The sequence below is a fragment of the Pongo abelii genome, chromosome 8 (genome assembly GCF_028885655.2).
Source record: "Pongo abelii isolate AG06213 chromosome 8, NHGRI_mPonAbe1-v2.0_pri, whole genome shotgun sequence".
NCBI classification, from domain to species: Eukaryota; Metazoa; Chordata; class Mammalia; order Primates; family Hominidae; genus Pongo; species Pongo abelii.
This window is the reverse complement of record NC_071993.2, coordinates 70860991-70874168: the sequence shown is the minus strand read 5'-3', so window position 1 is coordinate 70874168 and position 13178 is coordinate 70860991. Positions and strand designations below refer to the sequence as shown.

The 13178-nt window shown below is 37.0% G+C and overlaps 1 protein-coding gene across 2 annotated transcripts in view; it reads right to left on the bottom strand.

Annotated features, from left to right (window-relative positions):
* The window catches only part of P4HA1 (prolyl 4-hydroxylase subunit alpha 1), an 87577-nt gene that overhangs the window by 61194 nt on the left and 13205 nt on the right, over positions 1-13178 (bottom strand). For both annotated transcript variants that reach the window (XM_024253030.3, NM_001132261.2), the window contains exons 2-4: positions 3889-3996; positions 2832-2928; positions 1131-1282 (exon numbers count right to left, since the gene is read on the bottom strand). In XM_024253030.3, coding sequence (XP_024108798.1) covers positions 1131-1282; positions 2832-2928; positions 3889-3964 — 325 coding nt within the window. In that variant the 5' untranslated portion in view covers positions 3965-3996. The remainder of the gene's footprint in view (positions 1-1130; positions 1283-2831; positions 2929-3888; positions 3997-13178) is intronic.

Here is a 13178-nt window from a genome sequence, read left to right as displayed (position 1 = left end):
GGCCAGGAACCATGGCTCACGTGTGTAATCCCTAGTGCTGTGGGAGGCTGAGGTGGAAGGATCACATGAGGCCAAGAATTTGAGATCAGCCTGGGCAACATAGCAAGACCTTGTTTCTAAGAAAGAAAAATTTTTAAATTGGCCTGGCATGGTGGTCTATGCTTGTAGTGCTAGCTACTGAGGAGGCTGAGGTGGGAGGATTGCTTGAGCCCAGGAGTTCAAAGCTGCAGTGAGCCACGATTGTGCCACTGTACTCCAGCCTGGGCAACAGTGAGACAGTGAGACCCTGTCTCCAAAAAAAAAAAGGTTCCCAAGGTGTTATAGAGTACAGAAAATAATCACAGGCATTTCTCTCTCACAGTAAAGAAGTATTCACAACAAGTACTTGCCATCTTTTTCTTTTCAAGGCTTCCTGATCCCTGTGCATAATAGTTTACTTCACTGCTTACAAACACTGGTAAGTACCCTTGGAGTATTTTATCTACACAACTAGCTCAGCTCTTTTCCGTCTCTCTCTTCTTTTCTTGGCGGGGCAGGGCAGGGGCGGGGGGCGAGGCATAATCCCTTTACCTCCTCACTAAAGTCCAGATTTAGTCTTCTACGTCTGTTATTAAAGTATCTAAAACATTCCAACGCTCCAACTACAAATTGTATTGTATCACTTATTATTACTGTTTGCAGCCTCAGTTTGTCTACATTGAGCAAACTAATTCTAAACTTCAAAATACTAGATAGAACACAGCTAATACTTCTCTTTATAGTAACACTCCCAACATTTTTTTAAATTGATTGCAGATAAAGACATAAATTTTTACAGTTTGAAGGTAATCCTAAAATAAAAATGATTACCCTCAGAAATGAAGCTATATGCCAAATAATCTATTCACTTTTGCAGATTTCAAAACAAAAGTCAACAATAAAAGAAATTACTTCTTTTTTAATCAAAGAATTCAGGATTTTGACTACATTAACTCTATTCAAACCAAATGCACCCAGGCATAATCCAGTTACAACACTGAACTGAATTGGTTTCCTGGGAACTGAATTTATCACTAATTTTATTATTTCTACATATGGCGGCAATATTGCCTTACTCAGGAATCTTTCACGAAATCTTTCTTCAGACTTACCATCTGACATATCCTTAAGGACCAGATTCTCCAACTCACTCCACTCAGTATTCAGACGTTTCATTAATTTGAATGCATTTACTGGATGCCCAACAAATCCTTCTGGATCTTTTGTCGCTGTACTAGTTAGCCGATCTAACTTCTCTGCCCATCTACAGATGTAAAACATAAAAACTGAATATTTATATTTCATAGGGAAAAACAAAATTTAATGAAACGCTCAGAAAAAAAATGACAAAGTTTTTGAGTTAAACTATACCTATAGTTTCTTTTTAAAGTAAAATTATAAGGTCTCTTTAAAAAGCGACATCCTCTTGGCAGAATCAATACAACTATAGGACTTTTTGTTTTAATTTTGTTTCTCCCAAATGGTTACAGTAAATGGAACCTCCCTGTCTTAGTAAAAGTTGTGACTGAATCCCTCCAGTAAAAGTCTAAAAATTTTAGACTTAGATCCCAGGGCCAAATAACTGATTATTACAAACTACAAATTAGCCCAACCCAAATCCAATTACATGTTCATTTAAATCAACTTATACTAAATTTTTACATCCAGTTTCTAGAAACTGTATCTTAAAATGAAAAACTGAACACTTAGCTACTCATTATATAAAAGACAGGAATTCTCAGGTCAGGATTAACTATGAACATGAGTCAATTAAAAATAAATTCATATTTGAGAAAAACTGTATCAATTAAGTAACACTAACCATACCATCACTATAATCTCTACAATGGAACCATGGGAGTAAAGGATAAGTAAAATTGGAAAATTGCTGCAGCAGGTGGCTTGACTAAGAGGTTAGAGGAGGATAGAAGATATTAGCAATACTTTTAAAATTTATCAGACAGGCTGGGTGCGGTGGCTCACGCCTATAATCCCAGCACTCTGGGAGGCTGAGGAGGGCAGATCACCTGAGGTCAGGAGTTCAAGACCAGCCTGGCCAACATGGCAAAACCCCATCTCTACTAAAAATACAAAAATTACCCGGGCATGGTGGTGCACACCTGTAATTCCAGCTACTTGGGAGGCTAAGGCAGGAGAATCACTTGAACCTGAAAGGTGGAGGTTGCAGTGAGCCACGATCATGCCATTGCACTCCAGCCTGGGCAATGGAGCAAGACTGTCGCAAAAAAAAAAAAAAAAAAAAAAAAAAAATTATCAGTCAACTTCCCATATCCATCCATATTCTTTTTTTTTTTTTTTTTTGAGATAGAGTCTCGCTCCATAGCCCCGGCTGGAGTGCAGTGGTGCAATTTTGGCTCACTGCAGCCTCCACCTCCCAGGTTCAAGTGATTCTCCCACCTTAGCCTCCCAAGCAGCTGGGATTACAGGCACATGCTACCACACCTGACTAGTTTTGTATTTTTAGTAGAGACAGGGTTTCACCATATTGGCCAGGCTGGTCTCGAACTCCTGGCCTCAAGTGATCCACCTTCCTCGGCCTCCCAAAGTGCTGGGATTACAAGCATGAGCCACCGCATCTGGCTGGTATCTACCCATATTCTTATCTCAACCCATATTCTTCCATGTGAAAGTTGGCCCAAGCCTAACTTGTTCTCTATACTCCTATTTTAGCCATTTCAACTGGCTTTGTAAGACTCAAAAATGGGTTTCATTTCTACTTAAAGAATATTTTAGCTCAAGAAAGAAAACATCCAGGTTGAGTCAGAGTCATAATAAGCAAACATTTTGCTTACTTTTTTATTTGTTCTAACTTGTCCTCTTCTGCCTTAATATAATCTTTCAGAGAAGTCACCAGATCTTTCTCAGTATGGATCAAATCAGTCATCTGACCTAGAAGGGGAAGAAGGTTATCAAATACTCATATCCTTCAATACAAGTATGTTAAGAATAAGAATGATTGAGACTGCTTCATTTTATGAGACAATTTAACTGGCATGAATCAGATAGGCTGGAGACGATCTTTTCTTCCTTTTTACCAGATAAACCAAAATAAAGCCAAAAACTTTTCTAATCAACTGTCCCAGTTCTAATTTTCAAGCCACTTAAGACTGTGCTAACAAATTATCTTTACATCTAAAATGTATTTTTAAATTGCAAATCAACACTACTTTTCAAAGATTAATGTTTCTTCACCTTTACCTTTACTTCTTTAGTTCTCCCCTTTACCTTACCTTTGTTTTTGGGACTAATTAGAATTAAATTTTTATTTAATAAAAGCCACACTAAAAAAGTTTCAAATAATCTGTTTAGTTATTTATAACAGGACGCAAGAACCCATCATTTTATATACTGGAATCAAGAGTCATAAGTATATAATACTTAGGGGCCAGGCGTGGCAGCTCATGCCTGTTGTAATCCCAGCACTTTGGAGGCCCAGCCAGGAGAATCCCTTGAGGCTAGGAGTTGAAGACCAGCCTGGTTAACATGGTGAGACCCTGTCTCTATTCAAAATAATAATGATAAAATATTTTTTAAGTTATAATACAAAAAACAACTTGTGTTCACAGTAGATTAAGTGGAAAAAGCAGATTAGATATATATGCAGTATATTACTTGTATGTCTATGCACTGAAAAAGATGAAGTATATGCATTAAATTACTTTAACTTTGATATGTATCATTTTTGTAATAAAGAAAATATCAAATTATTAAAAAAGGACCTTTTAGGGGGCAGGGAATAAACCTACACTCTGAGAATACACTGTATTTGTTTTTACTGATTTTAAAACACTAAAAAATGGAAATTAAAAAATGCAAAACCAACAAAAATCAACAAGTAGTAAGACTTACCAATTGAAGTAAAAAAGCCTGGATGAGCCAAAGACTGGGGAAGCAGAATTCCTATAATTAATATATACCAGATCATCTTGGAAGACTTAATTTTACAGGATCACACACCTACAAAAGAAATGGAGAAATGCAGCCATTACTTAAAAAATACAAAGAGAAGGAAAAGTTCCTTATCTATTATTTCTATGAAAAAGTAAAAGATTCCAAGGTTGCCCATAAAATTGATGCTGGTTATTATCAATTGTTTAATAATAGCTACTACCTTGTTTTTCATATGAGAGTACTACCATGACATTTCTTTTTTGTGGTTTTTTCTTTTGAAACAGAGTCTCTGTCGCCCAGGCTGGAGTGCCGTGGCACGATCTTGGCTCACTGCAACCTCCGCCTCCCGGGTTCAAGCAATTCTCATGCTTCAGCCTCCTAAGTAGTTGGGACCAAAGGTGTGTGCCACCACATCTAGCTAACTTTTTGTCTTTTTAGCAGAGACAAGGTTTTGCTATGTTGGCCAGGCTGGTCTCGAACTCCTGGCCTCAAGTGATCCACCCACCTCAGCCTCCCAAAGTGCTGGGATTGTAAGTGTGAGCCACTGCACCCATATTAGAGAAAAATGTATGTTTGTTATCACCTGATAATTCATGCTTAAAAATTCAAGCTGAGTTTGTTCTCCTTAGTCACTATTACAATTAGAGTAATTGAATAATAGGTGGCTTTTTCATATAGCCTGAAAAATAAGTTTTCTCTGTGATTTAGACCTATCCTATGACTTTCCTATACAAATATACCAGCTTATCAATTTAAATATTAAATATTACCAATACATTTTCAAAATGTTAGAATACATTTTAAAGGAAAAATATTTCAGAGCTTTCAGTTAATCCTTAAAATTCCTAATTTGTTCCATCTTTTTCATATATATTATATATATACACATATATAATATATATACACATATTATATATACAGATATAATATATATACACATAATATATATAATATACACACATATAATATATATTATATATACACATATATTATATAATATATACACATATATATTATATGTATATATTATTACATATATGTATGTATATAATATACATATATAATATATAATATATACACATATATAATATATATACATATATACACATATTATATATAATATATATACACATATAATATATATACACATATATTATACATAGATAATATATACACATATCTTATATACATAGATAATATATACACATCTTATATATACAGATAATATATACACATATCTTATATATAGATAATATATACACATATCATATATACATAGATAATATATACACATATCTTATATATACATAAATATACATATGTTATATATACATAAATATATATACATGTTATATATGCATATATAATATATACACGTATATATACATCCATATATATACACACACACACATATATATACACACACACACATATATATACATATATTTTGAGACAGTCTCAAAACTCCTGACCTCAGGTGATCCGCCCGCCTCATCCTCCCAAAGTTTTAGGGTTACAGGCGTGAGCCACGGCACCTGGCCCATCTTTTTCCTATATAGCTTAACTTATTAAAATAAATTAAATCAAAAGTTGTAGATTTGGGGGCAATAAAATGTTCTAAAATTGACTGGCCAGGCACAGTGGCAGGTGCCTGGAGTCCCAGCTACTTGGGAGGCTGAGGCAGGAGGATCACTTGAACCCAGGAGTTCAAAGCCAGCTTGGGCAATATAGCAAGACCCCATCTCTAAAAAATAAATGAAATAAAATTGACTGTGGGGACTGATGGTGGAATGACTCTGTGAAAGTACTAAAAACCATTGAATCATGAATACTAAATGGGTGAATTATAAGGTATACGAATTATATTGCAATGACACTGTTCTCTTGGTTTGACTTGGTTTGGTTTTTTAAGAGACAGGGGTCTTGCTATGTTGTCCAAGTTGAACTCAAACTCCTGGGCTCAAATGATCCTCCCCTCCCACCTCAGCCTCCTGAGTAGCTGGAAATACAGGTCTGTACCACTGTGCCTTTTTTTTTTTTTTAAGTTGTAGAGAATCCAAAACGAATAAATAGCCATGTCCATTTAAACTAGTATTTTCTCTCAAAGGACCCAGACTTCAGTTTTGTTGCTCTTATCAACTGTGTTCTATGTAAAAAAAAAACTTAGCCTAAGACATGTCTATGGCCTCTTTTCTTTTTTTAAACCTGGCAGCAAAGCCCATTTGTGTTTTTGCTCTATATCCATGGTAGCACTGTCTTTTCTAGTGAGGATTCTTCATGGCAGATGAGGATATAAACCAACCAACAGAAAGGCTTTACCCTCACTTTCCCAGATGCCCTGCTAGCACTCTTCTCTTGCTCCTTCTCCCCTACAAACATGAACTTTGTCTTTCTTATTACCTTACAGGAGAATAAGTTACCATTACAGTATAGTTCGCCCCAGTAACAGGCTCCCATTAGTTACCCTGACTTGTCAATCTATTCCTCTTTGTGCAGGCCCCTCTGACACGTCTTCCTATGTGATGTGAGCTAAACCAAAAGGCTCAAGTTCAAATTGAAAGCTCCCCGTTCTACAAGAGCTAAAAAATAATCCCACTGCCCCCTAACTTGAATCTCAATAAAAACAGATCACCACAAAAACTGGAAGTACTCCTTAGTCTCCTCCCTCGAATTTGCTGCAAACTTCCAGATACTTCCAGAACCACACAGTAATGAAATACACTGCTCTTTTGGCTACGTTACAGTGATTTGGGGAAGGCTTCTAGAACGTAGCAGATGTAGACACTTCCTCTCCTGGGCTCCTGCCAAAGCACAAGGCTTTTTGAAAAGCCTGAGCTGTCTGAAGAGTCTAGAATTTTCTGTTTAAACAGACTTCTATTCTAATTTTCTTCATGGATAAATGCTATTTGCAGAAAATACAAATGCTTTCACTGTACTAACAGAAGGCTAATCACAAATGTTGTCTAAACTTTTAACTCTGATAAGAGAGTTTAGATTTGTCAGAAAAGAGGTTATTTTGCCATTGCTAAAATATATTGTCACTAAAGTTTTTTTGTCCTCTCTCATTGTCCTTAAATCTCACAAGGAATTAAAAACCATTAGCCTACAGAAATAACTAAAAAGCACCTTAAGATGGTATTTTTCTTTGAATAGCTTGAAAATATTTTAAGAATGACAGAGCCTACATAAAAATTCAAAACAATCGTAGAAAGAATAAATATCTTCACCTTACATCATGTTTCAAAATGAATTATAGATGGAATAGTTATAATCAACAAAACAAAGTAAAACAAATAGCAACAACAGAATAGTTATCAGATCTCTAAAAGCAGAGAATTTCTAAACTTAAAAATAATAAAATGCCCGGGCACAGTGGTTCACACCTGTAATCCCAGTACTTTGGGAGGCCAAGGCAAGAGGATCGCTTGAGCTCAGGAGTTTGAGACCAGACTGGGCAACACAGCAAGACCTCATCTCTACAAAAAAAAAATCAAAAAATTAGCTGGGTATGGTGGCATACACCTGTGGTCCCAGCTACTTGGGAGGCTAACGTAGGAGGATCACTTGAGACCAGGAAGCTGAGGCTGCCGTGAGCCATGATCTTGTCATTGCTCTCCAGCCTGGGCAATAAAGTGAGACCCCATCTCAAAAAAAAAAAAAAAAAAAAAAAAGAGAGAGAAAGAAAACAACCTATCAAAAGCCAGATGGAATTTGAATACACAAAATAAGCTTATGTGTCAAAAAAAAAAAAAAAACCTTTAAAACTCAAACTAGAAAACCATTTAAAGAAAATAGAGCACTTTTAAGGAGCTCATACAAATCAATAAGAAAACCACTAAGACGTTAACAGACAAGTAGATAAAGAACTTGGAACTCACAAAAAGGAAAAGTAGTTAGCTCAACAAAAAATGCTCAAACTTATTAGTAATTAATGACATAAAATAAGAAACCATTTTTGCCCATCAAGTGAACAATTAACAAGCAAAATTATTTAATGTTGTTATATGCCAAGAAACTTAAAATGAACACATCCTTTAACTTGTAGAGTTAAATGAAAAAACAAGATTTAAAAATTATCATACAACCTTGGTGGAATCTATATTGACTAAGATTATGTTTTCATTACCCCAACACAAAGTTATAAATAAATTAACACTGGTCAAAACAAAGAAAAAATTAACATCATAATACAGTCATAACTATGCAAGAACATATGCAGAGGAAATTCACCAAAGTGTAATTGTCTCTGGTTAGCAAAACAGTAGATAATTTTTTTTTTTTTTTTTTGAGACAGAGTCTCATTCTGTTGCCCAGGCTGGAGTGTAGTAGCGCAATCTCAGCTCACTGCAACCTCCGCCTCCCAGGTTCAAGCAATTCTCCTGCTTCAGCCTCCCAAGTAGCTGGGATTATAGGCACCTGCCAACACGCCTGGCTAATTTTTGTATTTTTAGTAGAGATGGGGTTTTGCCACGTTGGCCAGGCTGGTCTCGAACTGCTGTCCTCAGGTGATCTGCCTGCCTCGGCCTCCCAAAGTGCTGGGATTACAGGAGTGAGCCACCGTGCCCGGCTGGTAATTTTCTTTTATATCTCTGTATTTTCCAGACCTCCTATAATACATTTTTATAGTGACAAAAAAATTAACTTCGTACAAAATAATAAACCTAAAGCATTAACTCTCATATTAAGATACCTTAAACTTTTTAAGAAGTAGTTACTCTCTAACAAAAGAGTAGCTAACAAATAATATAAGGTTTTGAGCATGTTCCATTTTCTAGTTCTATAAGCCTCTACATTTCACTTTCTTTTTCAAAGATACTTAAGCCTAAACTGGGTGCAGTGGCTCATGCCTGTAATCCCAACACTTTGGGAGGCTAAGGCAGGAGGATCACTGGAGGCCAGGAGTTCGAAACCAGCCCAGACAACACAAGGAGACCCCAACTCTATAAAAAATTTTTAAAAATAGCCAGGTGTGGTAGTAGTCCCAGCTACTCAGTAGGTTGAGGCTGGAGGATCACTTGAGCCTGGGAGGTAAAGGCTGCAGCGGGCCATGAATGTGCTACCACACTCTAGCCTGGGTGACAAGAGACTCTATACCCATAAAAATAACAGTTAAGGCCAGGAGCAGTGGCTCACGCCTGTAATCTCAGCACTTTGGGAGGCCGAGGTGGATGGATCACCTGAGGTGAGGCGTTCGAGACCAGCCTGGCCAACATGGTGAAACCCCATCTCTACCAAAAATACAAAAATTAGCCGGGCATGGTGGCAGGCGCGTGTAATCCCAGCTACTCAGGTGGCTGGGGCAGGAGAATCGCTTGAACCCAGGAGGCGGAGGTTGCAGTGAGCCGTGATCTCGCCATTGCACTCCAGCCTGGGAGACAAGAGTGAGACTTCATCTCAAAATAAATAAATAAATAAATAACAGTGAAACTAAAAATAAAGATACTTTGAAAGCAACCCTATTATCTAGCAGTGAACTAGTCTGCCAAAGTAGCACACTTTCCCATTCTATTTCCTCCTACACTTAGACATAAGACCCAGACTAGGTCAATCATTGACTTTCATTCTCATTAACATAATAGTTGAGGGATGGCCTTGTGAATGGTGGAAAGCAGCTCTTTCCGGAGTTGCTAAGCTCAGAGGATGTGAACTTGGGGCTCTCTTGTGACCATCTTTCTCACTTGTCTAGGATCTATAAACAGGACAAAGTCATACAGAGACAAGTAGTTTCAACCCCCAGGGCCCTGATTCTTTGCAACTATTGCTTTGAATCTGTAAGCTACTACAATAATCTCCCAGCCCACCTAAAAAAGCCTTTAAATTCCTTTTTGCTTAAGCTAATTCAAGTTGGATTTCTGTCACTTACAATAGGAAGTTCAGACCCATACAACATTATTGCAAACTAACATGCCTACCCAAGCTAGATAATAAAAATGAAGATAGACCTATATGGCAGTGCTTCTCAAACTTTAGCTCTATCAGAATCACCTAAAGGTCTGAAAAGTCGAGATAATTTGCACAAGTTTCCAGGCAATGCTGATAGTGCTGGCTGGGGGATCACAGTCTGAGAACCACTGGATACAGCAAACAACCCTATGAAATCACCTCTGCATTTAAAATAGATTTTACTTCAATTTATCTTATGTAAAAGTATAACTGAATGTCTAATTACTCTAGGGAATGGTTCTCTAATCTGTTTTAGCACTATGTCTCATTCATCCACATTCATTCAGAAACTTTAAGGGACATGTTAATTGCCAAACATATCAATCACAGGTTTTTTTTAACAATGGTTTCTAGCCAGGCACGGTGGCTCACGCCTGTAATCCCAGTACTTTGGGAGGCAAAAGCGGGCAGGCAGATTCCTTGAGGTGAGGAGTTTGAGACCAGCCTGGCTAACACAGTGAAACCCGTCTCTACTAAAAATACAAAAAATTAGGCCAGGCACGTTGGCACACACCCGTAGTCCCAGCTACTTGGGGGAGGCTGAGGCAGGAGAATCGCTTGAACCCAGGAGGTGGAGGTTGCAGTGAGCTGAGATTGCGCCACTGCACTCCAGCCTGGGCAACAGAGCGAGACTCCATCTCAAAAACAAAAACAAAACAAACAATGGTTTCCTTATGGTGTCTCACTTCTATTTATTCTACCTTCATTCAGAAAGCAGCTTGCAAAGAGAATCATTATAGAACATTTAAGAGTCAAGTATCCCAAAAGACATTATGACTTTATCAAAAATTATAAAATATAAATGCCTCCTGTTCTAAATCTTCAAAAAGCTTGAAAAAGAAATTAATGGGTCAAAATGGATGCAATCTCCTTTAAAAGAAAGACTAATTTCAGACAGCATCCCTGAAAAGACTTGTCTTAATTTTTAAAAAGACAAAGAGGAGGGAGGGAGGAGGAATAGGAGGAAGAAAGAAAAGAAAACCCAAGAAGAGTCAAAGATCCAAAGATAAACTTATACTGGAATAAAACTTGGTGCTATAACAGTATGAATAAGTTATTGATAATATTTAGGTTATTGGTTAGATGATAGGTTCAAAAGTGTTTATTATATATGTATATATATATATTATATAATATATATGTATTATATGTATATTACTTATAATGTTTGGTAGCATATTATATTTTTTAAACTATAAGAAAAAAAGCAGTATGGAAGAAATCCTACCAGAAAACATTCTCAGGTAGGCCTGGATAAAAATAAACGTGAAGTTTACATTCATCCAAACACAAAACTTTCCTACAGTTCTTATTCCAGGAAGTCCAGTCCCACAGACTCAACAGGTCAATCAAACCTGGGAACAGATCTTAAAAGTTCTACCATATAGTAAATACAAATGATCCCCAACATAGGACAGTTTGACTTAGGATTTTTCAACTTTATGATGGTGCAAAAGTGATATACCATTCAATAAAAAACATACTTTGGGCCGGGCACAGTGGCTCACGCCTGTAATCCCAGCACTTTGGGAAGCCGAGGCCAGCGGATCACAAGGTCAGGAGTTCGACACCAGCCCGACAAACAGGGTGAAACCCTGTCTCTACTATGGGCATGGTAGCATGCACTTCCAATTCCAGTAACTCAGGAGGCTGAGGCAGAAGAATCGCCCAAACCTGGGAGGTGGAGTTTACAGTGAGCCAAGATGGCACCACCGCACTCCAGCCTGGGCGACAGAGCGAGACTCCGTCTCAAAACAGAAACAAAAACAAAAACAAAACATACTTTGACCCCACAACCACTCTGTGGTTCACTTTCAGTACAATATTCAATAAATTACATGAGCTATTCAACACTTTATTATAAAATAGGCTTTGTTAGATGATTTTGCCCAACTGTAGGCTAATTTAAGTGTTCTGTTTTGAGCACATTTAAGGTGTGCTAGGCTAAGCTATGATGTTCATCTTACAGTATTTTCAACTTACAGTTGGTTTATCAGGACACAGCCCCATAAGTCAAGGAGCATCTATATTTACATTGAGGTATGAGGAGTCATTGAATTTTAAGTACAAGTTATTCAGTGAATTACTAGGACAGGGCATCTGGTAAATAATTCTATTAGCGTTTTGGTCAAATATTTTTCTTCCAAGAAAAAGTTGTAACATTTTCAAAAGTTTGTATCTCCCAGACAAATCATTCAAAAATTAATAAGGCAGACTAAAGAGTACCTGATATTCTCTTTTTTTAAGCTAGTCAAGTAAAGCAATGGGAGTGCAGAAAGAACAAAGAAACCTGTAACTCGTTGTGATCAATTAGTTGTAAACACCATTGCACTTGGTCCGGCCAAGAATGCTTGATATTCTAAACTAAACTTTCTCTGACACTTAAAATTTTCCACAGGGGTTCTATTAACCTTCGACACTTGTTCCAAACCTTCTTTTAGAAGGCTCCAACTTTATTTTTCCTCATACAGATCCCTTATTCAACTGTTGGTCCTCCTGAAATCTGTTTCAGACTTTAATGTTTCTGACAGTTTTCATGGTCAACACACGAAAGAACACCACAAATTCAGGCTCCTAAATCAGGCCATTATAATGTGCTCTGTGTCAAAACTTGGCATGTCTTTTCCATCTTAACAGGATGTATCTTCCAAGACAAGTAAGAGTAATTACTAATTAGTTATATTTCTGTTCTTCCCTATAATCCCTCTGCAAATTGCCATTGTTTTTACTTAACTCCATGAATTCCAGTCATACTTCTGTTCTTAAAAGAGAGTGAGCTACAAGTCTAGTACTTACAATCTGATGGACAAATACTTTAATGCTATGACCAACTTTTCTGTCACAAATTCAGAAATCATGTTAGCTTCTTTCCCTCACTTTCTGTACTAGGGTAGTGAACTGTACTGAGCAGTATTGTAGCACTTATTGGCATAATGCCAAATGAAAAGCATTTCAAGATTCATATTAGAAGTCAGCTCTAAGTTAAGATATTGCCTTTAACTGAAAGTGCTACACAGGCTGTCTTTTGGAAGTTCTTCCAAAGTCCTAAGTCTTTCCTGTCAGAAAGAACGTTAAGATGAGATCATTTCAAAAACACACACTTGTGTTTTGCTTATGACACCTCCTCCACCCCTTTTCTCTTTCTTCAAGAAACTGACCCCTTTTACCTTCTTCTAGCACTCTACTCTACCTTTAATTCATCCCCATACAGCATGATACTTATCCCTAACCAAATGGCTATTCAAAGTTCTAGCAGTTCTGAATGCCTGAACCACATAAAATAAAGTTCAAGTGACAGAGTGGAA